This window comes from Labrus mixtus, chromosome 24 (genome assembly GCF_963584025.1).
Source record: "Labrus mixtus chromosome 24, fLabMix1.1, whole genome shotgun sequence".
In the NCBI taxonomy this organism is placed as follows: domain Eukaryota; kingdom Metazoa; phylum Chordata; class Actinopteri; order Labriformes; family Labridae; genus Labrus; species Labrus mixtus.
The window spans coordinates 9,246,981-9,264,590 of NC_083635.1; the positions used below are offsets into that span (position 1 = coordinate 9,246,981).

At 45.2% G+C, this 17,610-nt stretch overlaps 2 protein-coding genes across 19 annotated transcripts in view; one reads left to right on the forward strand and one right to left on the reverse strand.

The window, feature by feature from the left end:
* LOC132959499 (peripheral plasma membrane protein CASK-like) overlaps nucleotides 1-17,610 on the reverse strand; it is a 39,375-nt gene that overhangs the window by 4,638 nt on the left and 17,127 nt on the right. For 2 of the 17 annotated variants that reach the window (XM_061032560.1, XM_061032552.1), the window contains exons 4-25: nucleotides 17,419-17,496; nucleotides 17,231-17,303; nucleotides 10,778-10,880; nucleotides 10,187-10,362; nucleotides 10,013-10,033; nucleotides 9,557-9,679; nucleotides 9,264-9,347; nucleotides 8,018-8,117; nucleotides 6,966-6,983; nucleotides 5,657-5,781; nucleotides 5,451-5,528; nucleotides 5,001-5,081; nucleotides 2,983-3,171; nucleotides 2,811-2,889; nucleotides 2,603-2,688; nucleotides 2,421-2,489; nucleotides 2,270-2,338; nucleotides 2,136-2,171; nucleotides 1,661-1,699; nucleotides 1,059-1,255; nucleotides 837-952; nucleotides 15-80 (exon numbers count right to left, since the gene is read on the reverse strand). In XM_061032560.1, the coding sequence (XP_060888543.1) occupies nucleotides 15-80; nucleotides 837-952; nucleotides 1,059-1,255; nucleotides 1,661-1,699; nucleotides 2,136-2,171; nucleotides 2,270-2,338; nucleotides 2,421-2,489; nucleotides 2,603-2,688; nucleotides 2,811-2,889; nucleotides 2,983-3,171; nucleotides 5,001-5,081; nucleotides 5,451-5,528; nucleotides 5,657-5,781; nucleotides 6,966-6,983; nucleotides 8,018-8,117; nucleotides 9,264-9,347; nucleotides 9,557-9,679; nucleotides 10,013-10,033; nucleotides 10,187-10,362; nucleotides 10,778-10,880; nucleotides 17,231-17,303; nucleotides 17,419-17,496 (2,006 nt within the window). Of the gene's footprint in view, nucleotides 1-14; nucleotides 96-836; nucleotides 953-1,058; nucleotides 1,256-1,660; nucleotides 1,700-2,135; nucleotides 2,172-2,269; nucleotides 2,339-2,420; nucleotides 2,490-2,602; nucleotides 2,689-2,810; nucleotides 2,890-2,982; nucleotides 3,172-5,000; nucleotides 5,082-5,450; nucleotides 5,529-5,656; nucleotides 5,782-6,965; nucleotides 6,984-8,017; nucleotides 8,118-9,263; nucleotides 9,348-9,556; nucleotides 9,680-10,012; nucleotides 10,034-10,186; nucleotides 10,363-10,777; nucleotides 10,881-17,230; nucleotides 17,304-17,418; nucleotides 17,497-17,610 lie in introns of all 17 variants that reach the window. The other 15 variants (XM_061032556.1, XM_061032550.1, XM_061032561.1 and 12 more) reach the window with 12 other exon arrangements.
* LOC132959502 (probable G-protein coupled receptor 34) lies at nucleotides 3,092-15,233 on the forward strand. Of its 2 annotated transcripts, none has more exons than XM_061032575.1 (3): nucleotides 3,092-3,189; nucleotides 13,217-13,313; nucleotides 13,872-15,233. In XM_061032575.1, the coding sequence occupies exon 3, from the start codon at nucleotides 13,877-13,879 to the stop codon at nucleotides 15,110-15,112; it is 1,236 nt and encodes a 411-aa protein (XP_060888558.1). In that variant the 5' UTR covers nucleotides 3,092-3,189; nucleotides 13,217-13,313; nucleotides 13,872-13,876; the 3' UTR covers nucleotides 15,113-15,233. The 2 variants fall into 2 exon arrangements, with proteins under 2 accessions (XP_060888558.1, XP_060888557.1); XM_061032574.1 differs by lacking the exon at nucleotides 3,092-3,189 and adding an exon at nucleotides 12,966-13,122.

Sequence of the window (17,610 nt, forward strand, 5' to 3'; positions counted from 1 at the left end):
TTCTGTCTCCTCACCAAGCAGCACCAGCGTTTTCCTCTTGAACGACGGCAGTTTGACCACTTCCTCGTACGTCACCAGATCTAGTTGGTCAAACACTGCGGGAGAGAGAGAGAGACGTTAGGTAAGCACGCAGGGACTGGATTGTACTCCATGTGAAAGAATGTGTGATACATTTAAATGTTGTTGCACACTTGATAAAGACCAGGACTTTGTATGTGTATGTCTTGTTAAATAACTCACACCTGGTGGACTTCAGCCGTGTCAGTGCAAATGAGATTTATTATTTCCAATGTTTTATAACAGCCTGATGAGAGAGCTTTAAAACGTGCTCATCTGCACTGACCTTTGTAAGCTGAGTGATTTAAAGCTGACTAGCATCCCGTCAAATTAGTATTATCTAACTGATCAGAAACCAAACAAACGGCTATCGCTCAGAAGTCAAGGAGACATAAGGAGGAGGGAGAAAAAAAACACAGAGGCTTGACGCCAGCTGTCTGCAGTTACTTACATGCAGCCATGTCATTGGGTAAGAGACAGCATGAAATATGGACAAAGGACGGAGGAGCGGAGGGTTAATAAACAGACACCAGAGAAGACAAAAAAAATCAACACAAACTCAAATTGTCAAAAGCTGTTAATTACAACGCTGTTAGTGACTGAAACCAAAAAGCAAACTGAGACAGCAGTAGGAAAGGTCTGTCGGAGGGAGACAGGCGTGCAGCAGTTACACAAACCTGACATTCAAAGGGGATTTGTTAAAAAAGATTCTCACATTGTATGTATAGTTAGCTTAGCTGTGTTACTCTGTTGTTAGGCTGTTTTTTCAGTTGGCTTACCTGCGTTGTGCTTGGCCAGGTACTTGTCTTTGTACTGTTTCTTCTTCTTGCCAAACCAGGTGCAGCTGGCCTGTTGTTCCTGTTTGGTCTTCTCCATCGCTATGCACGCCACACGCCTGTTAAATCCAGACAGGAGTTGTTTTGCTTTAGTGCCTGGGTGAATGCATGCAGGAATCCTGCACAGGTTAAAAGTTCTTTGGTTTTGTCTTTTGTTCTTCTCACCACTCTTGCAGCTCAGGCGAGGGGATGAGGCCCGCCGTGCCGTTCTTTGTGTTCTCCAGCTTCCCCTGCCACCAGTTGTGATCGTCCTTGGAGATGATCTGGATGATGTCGCCCACCCGGAAACGGATCCCGGCCTCCTTACACGGGATGAGGTCGTCTTTGGATGGGTCATACTCGAACTGAGCACGTACGTAAATCTGCAGGAGCGGGACAGGGAGACAAAAAAAAAAAGAAAACGCTTGACAACAGAAGGAAAGAGTAGCTCAACAGGACAGAAATGTGATGGGCCAGGCTGCCCATAAGACTGCAACATCCGCATCAAATGCAGTGCTGATGCTTCTAATTGTGCGCTAAAAGACAGCAGAGGGAGCATTAAAGCTGAAGCAGGAAAGGGCACGGACACAGCACGACAACAATGATCAGAAAAGCACTGCACCACAACTCTGCCTGTGGCCATATCCACTTTTATATCCACTACCAAAGTCAGCCTTGAGAGCTAGCATGGGATCTATACACGACTACGATGGGGAACCACACTTTGCGATGGGGGCGGGACGAGCTGGGATCTACGTCTACTGAGGGTCCACTTAGAGACATCTTACCTTGATGGACAATTTGTCCTTGATAGCCGGTCTGGAGATCTATGGGGTTGAGAGCATCACACACACACACACTTACACGTATATATCATGCAGTAGAAAAATGTTGGGGGTATAAACAAAGAGGATGTCATGAGGGATCCACAAGGGGGTGCTGACGATTAAATATTTCACTGCAGTGTGTGCGTCTGTGTGATCTCGGGGCGTGATTGAGACGACATGAGAGGGACACAAATGATCCAAATCAATAAATGAGAAGAGGGAGCTGAGACTAATAATGTGAACTTCCTATTTTTTTTTTTTTACAGCAGTGCAGGAATCCTCTCACATTGGTGAGTATTATGATAAAAATAGAAAGAGGAGTAATGGAAGTAAAAGAGTATACGAGTGTACATGCAGTGTGAGTGTGTCGTTAAGTATTGGAGCAGAAATCTAGTTTGGGAGTGTCTTTGTGAAGTGCAGGAGAAGGAAATCTTACCACACGCCCTTTAGGCTGGATCGTCGATGGCAGGTCCTAGAGGGGGGCGAGAGATAAATGACAGGGGTTCATACCATCCCATAACTACCATGTGAACTGTTTTCTTTGTGTTTGTGTTATAGGCTGACACACACCAGGATGGAGCTTGTAACGCTGGCGTGACCGTTTGCCGGCGACTGTCGGGACACATCTGGTGATTCTTTCTGCAACAGAAAATGCAAAAATCACTTTATCCCTCGTGGTCTGTGCAGGAATGTGTTCAAATGTGCGTTTTTGATTCCTTACCTCACAGGACATGGACTGGGATCGGTAACTGGGAACGATCTTGAAGGTGATGCTCCCCCTCATCTCCCTCTGTGAAAATGCATGTTAGACCTTTGACTCCTCCCACTTTGTAAGAACCAGTACATTCATACTGATTATGAATACTGGATGTGCAAAGTCTAAATGTCTGATCTGTGTCTTACCAGCATCTTCTGGAGCTGTTCCACCGTCTGATTGGCGACGCTGATGCCGTTAATCTCCCGGATCTCGTCTCCTACATGCAGAGTCCCTGAAGTGAGGAAAGAATGAAGGAATAAATGCTACAAATGAGGCTGTTGACACGGCAACGCCAGGAGGGCTTATTTCAGATGGCTCCAGGGTGAGTTACACTACAATGTTCAATGAGCATACCTTGTCGATGAATCATTCCGCCGTGCATGATGCGAGCCACAATGCAGTGGTTAAGTTCATTCATTTTCAGAGTAATGCCCTGGAAAGATCAGACACACACAGGGTCAGAGGGTTTTCATGAAGAGAGCATTTCAATCCACACACATCTAAAAGCTTGTTTCTGCGTACACACCATCGGCTCATCAGTGTTCTTCTGGAACTGGACGAGGCGGACCCTGGTGACGTTCTCCAGGTCCATGTCTCCGTTGGTGCTGTCTGGAGAGTCTCCGTTCAGGTAGGGGGAAGTGGGCGGGGGCGTCACCCTCAGTGCCTCGTCGCTGTACACCTCATGGGCGACGACATCGTGGGTCTGCAGCAACGCCTGGACAGTGAACACATGGTAGCGAACCGTGAATACTCATGGATCCAAGTCATTCCTTTTTTAATGTCAAGACAGTCTTAAGTACCGAAGAAAAAAACACTAATGACTCATAAATCAAACAACACAAGTGCTAGTACACAGTATCAGTGAGTGTGTGTGTTGGGCTCCAACATCAGAGAGTGTGGCTTACACTAATCCTCTTTGGCTACTAATCATGTTAGTGGCACACAGTATTTTTTTTTTTTTTCAAACACAGTTTGCAGAATAATCGCATGTGCCGCAGGGCAACCGTAAAGAGATGTACCCTCTGAGTGGAAATACAGCCATGAAGCTTTGCAGCCTTTCTACCAGTTCTGGGGTAAAATATCTACCTCTATAAAAAGGTCCAGGTTCTTTGGAGAACAGGGCATGCATCCCTGAATGTATCTGATTGGTCAGGCACTGCAAGGTTTAAGATCACCCACTGTGTTAAGACTGCAGCTGAAAGCCCCCCAACCTTTATCTATAATCAAAGTCTGGCTATTATAATAATGTACAAAACATTTTTTTAGACTAGGCATGACTTAGCAACTCCAGAGCAACATAGACAGGTGCTTGACTATGTTACTAAAACCTCTTGAGTCTTTCCTTTGGACAGAGACCTTTAAAATTCAATGTGTCCTAATAAGGTTCAAACCCACGATCTGTGGACTCCAAGTCCTCCCTCTATCTCCTGAGCCACAGAGACAGGTGCCTGACTATGACAAAACTATACCTATGTCGAAGAAATTAACGAAAATGACACATGAAAGTACATACATGTTATGTTTGTGTGTGTGTGTGTGAGATTCTCCTCTGTTGCCCCCTGGTGGAGGAACGAACTACCAAACTCAATATTATTGATGATGATGATGGTTGTGACGATGGTTTTTGTTTGATAATGACGACTTATAAGATGGTTTCTATACTGATTAGAGCTCTCAAGAACTGCAGTCAATGTTGTGCTTTGCCTCTGGTCACTTCCTGTCAGCACCTGCGTGTCCAATCAGACTCAAAGCTGATCGTTTGCTCTTACTGACATTGTTCCCTTTTTTTCTAGATCCTTGTTTGTGTTGTACTTACTCTCTGATGTACGTCGCTTTGGATAAAAGCATCTGCTAAGTGAATTGTAGAAGTGGTGGATTGAAGTTTTTTGATATTCAAATGTATTAGACTGTTTCAATTTGGAGAGTGAAAAGAAAAAAGTGCCCCCTCACTCTACATGTGGAGTGTCTGAGGCAGCCAGTCAGGTCAGAAAGTGAGATGGGCTAATTGGATTTGAACCAAACTTGAGGCATGACAGCCCCATTAAGCGACACTGACTGAATCATGAGCACAGAAAAAAACTAAAGAAACACCTCCGCCTGCTGTGCTCTAACCCTAACCCATCACGGTGCATTGAACAATGAGTATACAAAACCACTTACCTTGAGTGAAAGGCTCAAATGAGACTTTCTTTCTATTCTACTGTTCTCATAAAGGCCCCCAGAAAAGAAGCTACACACGTGTTTTACCTTGACATGATGATCTGATGACACCTCAAAACACTAATCCTGATTTTCCTTCGGGTCTCCGGTCAATGTGAGCAAAACAACAACAACAAAAAAAACAGCTGATAGACACAGTGGTGCTGTAAGTAGTGCATCTTCTCTTCCTGCAGTTCTAATGCTTTGTGCCCCTCTTCTCTGCATGCCCGAGTGCTCGCCAAGCTCAGGTGCTAAGCAGCTTTGTAGCCGAGGGACTTATGCGGTTTGTCAAAGAGGAAGCATGCTCCGTGTGTGTGTGTGTGTGTTTAAGTTATGATATCCTACCATGAAATGTGGCTGTGTGAGAATCCTCCTGAGCTCCTTGGCCTCCATGTTCTCTGGATAACATGAGATGGTCTCCAGTACCTGGTGGGGAAAAGAAGTGGTGAATCCACTGAATAATATAATTTGTTTTCCAGGTGGTATAACGTCAGGGTTTAAACTGTTCCATAGCTTAACCAGTAACCCAGACTTTACACCAGATATGTGTGCCCTGCTACCTGTCTGAGCTCTAAACCGGCACATTCGCTCCTGCCCCCTCAACCATTGGTCCTGAGGGGGACAGGACCGCTCCCAGAGCCGCTTCCACCCTCTGGACCTCACTCCCCCTCAGTCACTACCTTCAAGAAATCCCTAAAAACTCTTTGTAAACAATTATAAAACATCAAATAAACGGTGCCAAAGTCACATGAAGGAGGGCGAAAAATTAGTTTGTGTGCGTGTGTGTGTGTGTACCTCTTTGGCTCTCTGCACTCCATCACTTGGAGGGTTCCGGATCTGAGGGGAAGACCTGGTGTTGATTTTATCATAAAGCTGAAAGGAAAAAAACTTAGAAGGTAAGAGACAAATTTAAAAAACAGTTCACAACAGGCTGTACAAGGTCCGATTATTGACCTGCAGTGCCACCTACTGGTCACTTAGTGGTATTACAGTGTACTCACATCCAACAGGGTGTGGAGGTGCTGATCCTGGAAGACGCTGTGCAGGAAGTCCATGTCTTTCTCGCTGCAGTCCGTCAAGGCGTGAATCTCCTCTAGACTGTCCAAAACCTGTGACACTGCCCCTGTACACACACACACACACACACACACACACACACACACACACACACACACACAGAAGAAGAGGTTATACTTTAAATACTGGCTTCTTCAAACACAGACAAACTGACAACACCAAGCAGTCCCTGCAGACATCCAATGACACGACACTGAATGCAAACACTGACCACGAGAGACATGAACACACCACCTGATACACAAACAGGCAACAGACAAACAACAACAAGTCAACAACAACACACACAAACACTCAGAACTATTTAGACCCCTCCCCCCCAAGTACCTGCTGCATCGCCCACACATGCAGCAAAAACCAGAGAAACAGCGGTGACATGGCGTCAATAGAACATCAGGAAAAAGTCAGTTCAGAAAGTTACAGTGAGGGTCAAAGGTCAAGAAGCAGTAAAAGCAGAGAGAGAGAAATCAAATGTGCTGTGAAGGAAAGGGAGCAAAGTGAGAATAGATATGCAGATCAAAATACGTAGAAAGAATTGGAGATGTGATGAATGATGTCAGACGTGTCGATTCAAGAGTTGTCGAGACACAACGTGTTTACTGTTGCCGTGGAAACACCAGATTTTACGTCAAAGACCGCTACATAAGGAAGCGTGAGCTGCTTCTGAAAGCTGCTGTACTGTTACTGTAAATTACACTCGGATACATTAGCTCGTCTGTAAAGATATTCTCTTCCTTAGGTCGGTTTCGCCCGGTCGTCTTGACTACGGTCAACTTGGGGTTCCTTTTTCATTGGGGTGGTGGCGGTGGAGTACGGGAGAGAATCACTCCCATGATTACCCCGTCAGCCTCTAAGTCATCGATTGTTATTGTTTTGATTAAGAGCTCCCTGGTGGCCGAATCTACTTAACGTGCCTTTAAACTTGAATGATGTTTTGTGTTTTATTAAAAATGAAAGCGTTTTTGTGCAGAATCCTGATATAATTCGGCTGTAGCTCATTTCCTTCTGAACCTTTTGTTTCACAAGGTCGGCGTCTGAACATGATGAGAGTGTGTTTACGGCAGCTCATGATGCAGACGCATGAACAGAGCGTCATCTTTAGGCGCTCTGGATTAGAATCACATGCAGACAGGATTAGGACCTAACATCATCCAGCACTAAGAGAAAGATGCTCATGATGGTGATGATGATGATGGGGGTCATGATGGGTGGGGAGGGGAGGGGGATACGTACTTTCGGCGGCTAGCAGTCCTAGAGACAGCACGCGGGCGTAAAGAAACAACACCAAAGAAAGAGAGAAATTAGAGGAGGGTCACAGCAGCTACGGGTGCACAGTTTAACAGCTCACAACAAGAGAGAGAGGCAGACAGAGTCAGAGAGGTAGCAGGAGCGCAGGGAGGGAGTAACAGGAGGTTTAAGGAGCAGCAGAGAGAAAATCAACAAAAGCAGCCAAGTCTGAATAATCTGCCAAAACTGCTGCAAGCAATCCACTCCACTGCATACATCTAGAAGCAGGCGCACGTCTGGGTGGTGAGGAGAGGGGGCGAGGGGGGACGAGAAAGTCTATAAAAATAAACCAGTCACCGGGAAGCATGACTGTGCCAGACTGCCAGCCTCAGCAGAAAGAACATACGTGTTTGTATAAGTGCGTCTGGGTGCAGCGGCTCCTTCTTAAACCGAGCAGAAAAATATGCAGAGCTTAGCTCATTGCACTGATTCATGAGGTGGGTGATGTAACTCTCTGCTCATTTTTAGGCTCTGTTTTTTTTTTTTTTTTGTCATTGCAGAGATGTAAAAAAAAAAGAAAAGGGGTTCCAATGTGCTGATAACTACTGGCAGCTTTTTGTTTTTTCCTATCGAGGGAAGTGAAAGCCGGGCGCTGAGACAGGGAAGTGAGGCTTCTTTGGCAACATCTGTCGTCGTTCCCAAAACGGACGTTTGACACAAAAAAGACTCGAGTTGCCTTTTAGAATAGAAACCACAGAAAGTGAATGTACGGAGGTCTGCGCTGCACATGTATGTTTCAGTTTTGACCTTAGACAAGGTTACCGCAGCTTTTTATGAGAGTTCAATTTAAACATTTTCCATGCACATACTGGGCGACTGAAACAGACTCTACTTGATGAACGCAGCTGATGACGAAGTAAAATAATCCGCTAGAAACACCGACTGTGACAGTTCTGCACAACCATTTTTTAGGACGTCAGGTTACAATCGTGGTGCGTGTTCGATCTTAGCTAGGAGTCCTTCCTAGATGAGAACTGTGTTCCTTTCGAGTGAGTTACCTGAGGAGGTGGGGTCGTCCGAGAAGTCGTGCATCTCCTCCGGGGGGTCGCCGTAGTACGAATTGAACTTGTGGCTGGAGACAGCAGCCAACACTGCACCCTGGGATATGGAGACGGGAGAACATGTTTGTTATATAAAAGCCTCAACGGAGGAATGGATATTTGATTTCAAACCACGCGGAATTCATTCATTCAGACACATCGACTGAAAATAGAGCCCAACCGATTTATCAGCCGGCCGATATTAGCATATCAAGTCATCAGTATCGGCTAATTTTTATAGCAGATTTGCAACGATATTACTAGATTTATTTACCAGTAAAACAGCATTTAATTTGAGTTTCATTGTATTACACTAGCAGTCCTCTTTCACCAGCAGAGGGCGCTATTTGGATTTCAACACTCTTCAAGCAGTGATGCACGGACATGTGCAGTTACTTTCCAGTTGAGTGACCATCTAGTCTTATATATCTTTTCCACAAGTGTTTCACAACTGCATTTGAGGGATCAAACATGTGTGTATATCAATATCTCGGGCTTCAGTTAGTCGGGCCTCGATCAGATCATATTTGAACATAGACGTGGTGAGGAAACAGGCACTCCAAGCATGCAAAAACAAAATGAGGAAGGAAATAGTTTATTGGACCTTTTTGGCCTTTTGAGAGGATTTCACCATCATAATGAAAGCCTTGTGAGTTTTCTCTTCCTCATTCTGGGGTGCTTTGTGGTGTGTAGAATGTTTTCCCCTGTTTGCATTTTTTCATATTTTCACATAATTTGTGGTTTGCACTAATGACACAAATCGCTCTTTAAACAACCAGTGTCCTCTGAAACTGATTTGACGTGACTGTGCCCTGATCAGTTAGCTTGTTTGTGTTGTTGTGTGACCTCGCTGTTTTAAGGTTCAGCTCATACGCGACTAAATGACACTAACTAACTAACAAGTCCAGGCCGACTAGGTAGGCGAGCACAGTCTGTACTCTTGAGTGTTTCTGTCAGTGGAGTTTGGTGGCTTTTGTGCTTTTTAGCGTGCAGAACATCAAATAAAGAACACACAAATAGGTGGGCTAAGGTGCAGGAAATCCTCTTTAAAAGGATCTTAGAAAACATATTCAAAGAATATAACTAGGTCATCCAAAGCAGCTGCACGTTGCGGTGGGAGGTGGGAGATGGGGTGGGGTGGGTGATGGGGGGCGCGGCGCTTTCTCTCATCGGTAAAATCTTGTAACTCCATCACAGTGCTAACCTTCAGCTTCCTCCTGGCGTTGAACTTCCTCAGCTGCTCCACTGTCTCGGGCAGGTGGATCTTGTAGGCGTACCTGTCCCTCTCCTGCACGCACACAAAATTCCACGTTAGTAAGAGAAGAGATGACACACGTGGTGGACGTGAGACACGTACTTTCACAGAAACGGATGTAGATAGCTGAGCTGTGGTTTAAAAAAAGAGGAAGCTCTGCAAGTCAGAATTCAAAGGGCCGAAAATGACTTTTAAGGTGCAAAAAGTGTTTCCAGCAGCTGTGTGCATTTGTGTGCTCTTGCCTTCAGCCAGGGGTGGTTGAGGGCCTCGTAGACGGTGATCCTCTCAGCGGGGTCCAGCATCAGCATGCGTCTCACCAGGTCCTTGGCGCTCTCCGAAATGTGGGCCCACTGGCGAGGGTTCATCTGCACGAACAAAAGAACACAAACACAGGGACACGGGGGGGAAAAGGGGCCATTTTATTCTAAATATTTCACCAGGCAGGAAATGCAGAGTGAGCAGAAATGTATTAGTGTGTGTTTGTGGTTCAAATGGATGAGCGTTAGCAGCAGCTTGACGCACGACACCACAGCGTCGTCCATCAAGCTGCCTGCAGCGGCTGCATCTGCTACATGTTAGTGCAGCGAGCAGGAAGCTCAGCGCTCTGTCTGTCTCAGCCCTTTTTTTTTCTGCTCACTGACACGTTTAATCTTCACCTTTCACACTCTTTCTAAAGGCGAGACATGAGCGGCATTTACCGTGACGATGCACTGCCTCGCCTTCGGATGGCGTGGGTTGTGGTAGAAGAAGAAATGGCTTAGAACAGGTATTGATAGGTATTCTAGTTTTGGTGGCATATATCCATTACTGATGTGAAACATAGAGGTGATGAGGGATGACCGACTGGAACACTCTGGTGATTCAGCTCCTACCTTGTATTTCCCTTTAATGATGGCCTCAAACAGACGCTCCTTGGTGCCGTAGAAAGGAAGGCAGCCAGACAGGAGGATGAAGAGGATGACTCCGCACCCCCACACGTCCACCGGTTTGCCATACGGCTCCCGTTTGACCACCTCCGGCGCCATGAAGTGTGGGGTACCCACCCGGCCTGATGAGAGAACGCAGAGGGGCGCGAGTTAAAGAGCGATTGGCTGCATATTTTGAATGATCCTCCCTGCACAGATTCACCTTTTATGATTTCTTTTTGAATTAAAAATAACCATGACGACGCTCCATCAGAAAGCCCAACTCATCGAGTTGAGCTAATCTACGTGTCATTGGAGCGTGGGAACATCTGGAGCTGCTGTGGGGGAACACGCATGATTCAGGTCTGAAATATTGCTGATCTTGCAACCACAGTCACATTTTCTCTGACCGTTGCTTACGAACTCTGATCCACAGCCAGAGTCCGCTCTTTGGACATTTAAATGAGCAACTGATCTTCACCAGAGACAAGATTCTTTTTCCATCCTCTGATTAACGGTCTAACAATTCTGTCTATTAGAGGAAAAATCTGACTTTACCTCCAGCTACTAATCCGGACTCTCCCAGCTGTATAGCCACTCCGAAGCCTCCCAGCTTGACGGGGGCAGAGTTCTCCTTGGAGGCCAGCAGCACACAGTGAGGCTGCAGAGAGGATACAAGAGGCGGGTTAGATTGATGGAAACAAGTCAAACTGTAACAGTTAACGCTCCATTAAGAGTGCAAGCAACTCAAACTATTCAATCTGTATCACACCCACAGCATGTCTGACCCCAAAGTCCAGTTTGTTTTTTCTAGTGTGAGTGAGCACGGTGCACTTCCTTAGCAAAGAGGTGGGCATCGGCATTGGTACTGTTACTAATGCATGAGCAGAGAGCATGGGCATGCAACGTTGACATGAGTATAATCCATCCACGCTCAGGCCCGGTTAGTCCTGGAGCAGTGTGAGTGCAGACCATCAATGGGGAGGGGGGGACAATAACTAGAACAGAGAGTGAGAGCGCCTTCCAACAGGTGTCATGTGTGCATCAAAAAGACAAAGTGGGATGATGTGCACTCATCAAAGTGCAACTTCTATCAACCGATAACGTGATTATGAATTATTCTTTGAACCCACAGACAGAGGAAACATTTCACAGCAGAGCTTTGCTTTCCCTCTGTGCAGAAGTGCAAGATCCCTTGTTTTGATTAGCTGGTGAAGCTTTAGTTTCACATAACGAGAATACATGCTCATCGGTAAACCACGGCTTTCATCGTGGTGCTGCTGAAGACAGGAAACAGAAGTAGAAGTGCCGATGTGAAGAGTTAAGTGTTGAGTTGCATCCTACTTTATTTAAAGACATTCAGTGTAGTTACAGAGTCAGCGGGTTAGCCGTCATTGACACCTCAACCTTGGGTTAGCTGGTGCTTCTGATCTCAGTTGAGCTAGCAAACGCACCCCGCCCACTCAGCTGAGCAACAAAAATGAAAAGTCCTAAGCACCCAATATAGGGGAAATGTCTTGTTTTGTATTCTCAAAAAATTGGACAGAAACTTCTGGACAATGTGTAAATTGCACATTGGCGCACATTGTAACATTGGCGACATCTCAACACCAAAACCTTGACAATGTTTCCCTGAGATTAATTGGCCGATATTATGATATCCAGTGGTAATCGGTATCGGCTACTTTTGTTGTAGATATGTACGGATATCAGTAGATTGATTCACCAGTCAAAAAGCATTTCATTTGAGTTTCATTTTATTAAATTAGCAGTTCTCTTTCACCAGCAGAGGACGCTCTATGGATTGCAACAAGCAGTATAACTTTCCAGTTGAGTGGCCAAGTCTTGTCTTCATTATAAATCTTTTTCACAAGTGTTTGATAACTGCATTTAACTAAATCTACAGATCCAACACAGAACGATATCGGCTGGTATATCGATATCAAAAAATGTTGCTTCCTAAAATCAGTATCGGGATCAGCACCATATCGGTCTGGCCCTATTAAGTAGCCACAACTGATGGGCTAAAATAATGATCAGTCAGGTAAACCCTAGCTTGGTTTCACACCAGAGTTATTTTGTCAAAGGGACGGATTCCAACGTGTTTGGTTTCAGATTCTTTCCCTCCCCAATATTGATATCTGTATCGGCGGCCAAATATCCAAATCGGTCTAATTTTTCCTTTTCCAATATGTATTTAAACTTCATTGAGACGTCTGCAGCACAGATTTCCCACTCGAGCCCTATTTGTACAGGATTAATATTGCAGGGGAGGGTTAGGCTATAAAATATCTGCTGCGCCCCACAGTCAGTAAACCCACAGGGCGGCATTAGCCGACGCTAATTTACAACAGGTGGTTCATAAAACACAATCAATTCACAGGGAAATCTTTGTGAGCTTCATTGTCCGGTAGGCTTGTGAAATAACTCGCTTGATATTGTAGTTAATTTAACGCTCAAGGCTTTAGCCTCCTATGACTCACTAGAGAGCTGCTGTGACCTGACGTTACTTCAAAGCATTTCAGTACTTTATTTCAGAGGGACAGTGCAGGATTGTGCAGTGTGTGACAGATGCGGGGAAACGGGGAGTGTGTGAGTGTGAAGTGAGCAGCGGTGGTGGTTGTGGGCTTGCTTCCTGTCCACATTTTTGTACTTCTTGGAGGGGTGGAGCACGAAAGATCACAGCAGAGTGCAGACTGAGACAAAAAAAACAAGAGGCAGAGGCGAGAAGACGGGCAGACTGGTGAGTAAGCAGCAGTGAGAGAGTGGAGAGAGCTTTTTTCGATACAGACGTTGAAGAATAGTGGAGAACAGAGAGCTGAGAGGAGGAGGAGGAGGAGGAGCAGAGCACTGTGGAGAGGTGTCAGCGGGATTTATGACTCATTCAGACACAGAAGAGAAAGGTGAAGACGGCGATAGAAGAAGAAGTGTAAAGATAACATCTTATAACCACAGTTTTTTAATCCTTAAATGGTATTTCTTTGCTGTAAATTGCAGTTTAATGGAGGACAATAACACACTGGGCTGCTCTGCTGTCATACCCTCCTGCTCATTTAAACTGCAGCCGTGCTGAAGGGAAGACGAGACATTGATGGTGAGTGTTTTCTGCCTGAATTCCAAACATCTGTGTGTAGCCCTCGCTTTGATGTGAGAGGGATGAAGGGGTGAAAATCCAGCTCGCACACTTTAAACAAAAACGACATCTTTCAGAATCTTCCCGTGTTTTTTCACATGGCATCAACAAAACTTGCAATATTTTCCATTTCACACTGAGCTCCACACCTGTGACCTTTACTTCACTACAACCCACAGATTACCCACAGCTCTGTGCATTGCTGAATGCATGAAAAAAAGTTTACTCTAGTTTCCCAGAGTGGGCACTCAACCTTTTCTTGACTTTAACCCTTTAAAGAACTCTGTCAAAGAAATGGTCCGTCACTGCCTACATGTGAACTTCTGCATCAGGATGACATTTCTTGGGCCGTACAACCTAAAGCTTTGTTGTTGTTTTCAGTGAACATTCATTTTTTAACAACACACGGCAGTATTAAAGCATTCTTAACATTTCTGTAATTGCTTGTTTTTGTCTTTTTTTTTTTGTGTGACAATTAACCTACAATTGTGTTTTTTTTTTTTAATCTTCTTTTCACAGACACAATGACAACATCCTCTGCCTCTTCAACCCCCTTCGCTTTATCAGCCAACTCCTCTCTTCCTGTCCCCATGTCATCCTTCTCCTCTGCCCTTCCCTCCATCTTCACCTCCTCGACGGTCACCCCAAACCAGGGGTGCTCATTTAATGACTCGGTCCTCCGCCTCCCGCTGGCGGTCTTGTACTCGCTCTTCTTCATTTTTGGGCTGGTTGGGAACCTCTTCGCCCTGTGGGTCTTCCTCTTCCTACACTCAAGCCGCAACTCAGTGCGAGTGTTTCTCATCAACTGTGCTGTGGCTGATCTGGTACTGCTGACGTGTCTGCCCTTCAGGGTCTTCTACCACCTAAATGGCAACAAGTGGGTGCTGGGCCCGGTTGCCTGTAAGGTGGTGGGGAACCTGTTTTACATGAACATGTACATCAGCATCACGTTACTGGGGCTCATCAGCCTGGACAGATTCTTGAGGTTGAAGGGGAAAAGCAGAACGCGCAGAGGTTTGAGGGTGACACTGTGGGGGTACAGCTGGCCCTGGAGCTGGGTAGCTTGTGGGGCTCTTTGGGGTTTTTCCCTGATGGCACTGGTGCCCATGGTCGCCACAGCAGAGGACAAAAACGACGATGACAAACAATGCTTCCAGTACAGACAGCGCAAGGACGAAGCCAAAGGGAAGGCCTACTTCAACGCAGTGCTGGTGGTGCTGTTCTGGCTCGTCTTCGTCATGCTGGTGGTCTCCTACGCAAAGATCGCCTCCCAGTTGCTGAGAGTGTCACGGGACAAGCCGGACCTCCCCAACGCTCAGAGATATGAACGAACAGCCAAGAAGTCCTTCTTCGTCCTCTTCCTGTTCACAGTCTGCTTCGGACCGTATCACGCCTTCCGCCCTTTCTACATCTTCTCACAGCTCAGTGGATCAGAATCCTGCGACTACTTGCAGCTGGTGGACCGCACCAATGAGGTGATGCTGTTACTGTCAGCATTCAACAGCTGTCTGGATCCCGTCATGTACTTCCTGTTGTCTGGCTCAGTGCGCAAAACCGCCATGCAAGCACTCGGAAAACGGCTGACCTTCCTAACCGACGCAACATCAAACAGCTCAACGACAGAGTTCAGACGATCATCCGTGCCCATCGCTTTACCAAACACTGGACTAAATAACCCCTTACTCACCCCAAGAACAAGTATCTGTGTCATCAACTCCAACCTCCACCGCATAGCACTGCCACCTACTGGCCAAAAGTGATCACAAGTTTGTCTAAAGTAAGCCTGAAAACTGCAGAAATATATCTCTGACTTTCCTTCTTCTACATATATGTACTTCAATTCTTAGTGAAAGTGTTGAATAAATGATATTTTAATACTGAGCTGTTCTTGTGTGTTAGCCTTTGAACATCTGTAGAAGTCTCTGTAGACCCTGAGGAGATGCACTTCAGTGAACCGTGTCAGAGAAAGAGTTTTCCATCAGGGAGAGTTCTTGAACATATCAAGGGGCATATATAAACGTGCAGTGAGAATGCAAGAGAATTTAGTGGGTCCTATTTTTTACACTTTGTAGTGGTAAATTACTCTCCAAGTGTTGTGGAGTTGGTCAGAAAAGCAGCTCAATCAGAAGCCTAAAAATGTTTGTTTTTGTGACTGGCAGGTTCAGATTGTCGGTCTGTTAATAATACTGAAAGGATAAACAGATCAACTTTTGACTTGTAGCGTAAAAATTCCTTTTTCAAAACAGAAACAGCCGACTCTAAGGTCTCTTCAAAGCTACCCCCCTCACCCTTAAACCGTACCCCCTCGCAAAACCCCATACATGCATGTGTACCTCTGCATTGATTGCTTGGGTTTTTTCATCTTTGTTTCATTGTGATTTGATTTGAACAAATATCGAGCTGGGTCTGAACTCACCTTTTTAAACAGCAGCAGACAAATATTAAACAGCGTGTAGTCTAGACCTGTACCTGTTATGAGATAGATTTTTTTTTGGCTACAGAACCAAAAACATATTGATAGCCACGTTAAGACGCTCGTTGTTGTCAGTGGAATTCGGGTGTTTTGAACTGAGTGATGCAAAGGATCATTTCCTCCATTATATTTTTACACACTGAAAATAACAATCTAGAAATAAAAAAGCACTTTTTTTTTTTTTTTTTTTTTTAACTTTCTTTGAATGCGGCACATTCGCCCCCAAGCGTAATGTTGCAATCATTACACTGTGAAGCAGCTGACGGCGATCTCTTACAGCAATTCTTAGCCTCTGGTTAGGAGAAACGGGATGAAGATGCCTTCTATGTTTATAAGTAGAGTAATTCAAATCTCTGAAACCAGGGCCCATATTGAAGCAGACATAGCCCTGTCTGTTTAAACACCCGTCATGTTGGACACAACAGTGGCAGATGTAGTAAACTACAGATTAACCGTCAATTTGACATAGACCTAAAACCTTCCAGACTCTTTCTAAATTAGCTTGATTGTGTTGGACGTCACCCGTCTTGCACATTCAAAACAAACGAGTGTGTCCCACCAGCACACAGAGCCATTCGTTTACACTGAAAACAAGGCTGTGTTTATCCCTTTTGGGGGTGGGAGGTGGGAAGTGTTGGTAAATGGCTGGTGTGTGGATCAAGGGCCTGCTTCAGGACTGCTCCATCTGGTGCGGTGGTGTTTGTCGCCTGCGTTAGATTGCTAATCCCGCTGAATCACCGGTTGATGCTAATCTACGGCGACCAGACTGTCACTGTTTGTCCAGGATTGTCCCGGTTACACGCTGGGAGTCCTGACAAATACCACACTTAAACACTTAAATATCCCTGTTTGACACACTCAGGGCCAAACTGACCTACTTTTCAATACATCAACATCTCTTAGATATGTGTGTGTCTTCGTAAAAGGCTGTTGGATGACTCACAGGTGAGCAACATAGCCTACAGTGTTTGAGGCTATTCATGCTAACAGTTAGCCGTGATTGGAAGGAGAAGGATGGTTTTACTAAAGAGCTCCAGGAGGCTTTATTACTTTGTTTAGATGTGTACACCTCCAGGGCATTTAAATGAAACATGCTCCTCTACACAGATGATTAATAACCTCATGTTAAAAATGTATGAGTCATGTTTTAATCTTCTACGCTCTTAAAAAGAATTGTTGTGCTTTAACTAACAATCTTTTGACATCTTTTATCCCTCGTGAGTTCATAATCATGCATTTTTAAGAAAACAGTTGTTTAGTAAATAAACTCTGTGGAGTGCTCTTTGATAAAGAATCATATATTAACATTGACTCGTGGACTGTCGGTCTGTACTTTACAACTTTCACTGCAGGCTGAGAGCTTAACTATTTGTACATTTGGTGGTTCCAGAGGGAGAGAGCTTACCTTCACATCCCGATGGATCACATTGTTGTCATGGCAGTACCGAAGCGCCTCCAGAATCTGCCGCATGTAGTGGCTGGAGGATCAAAGAGAGTCGGGGAGATTGTTACGGGCATCGACAGATCTTTTTCAAGCGTTGTTAATATTGAGAAATGTTCAACAAGCTGTTTAGCAGACTGTTAAGGCCTTACCTTGCTACTGCTTCGCTGTACACAAACCCAGCATCAGCTCTCTTCACGATCTCGAAACACAGGTCGGCGCCATCCATACTGAGAAGAGAGAGAAGATCAGGGTAAGGGGTTTCTAATGACTTATAGAAAACAGTTTTACACAAAAGCAGACGGACAACTTTCAGAATAGTGTACCGAACAGAGTGCGTCAAT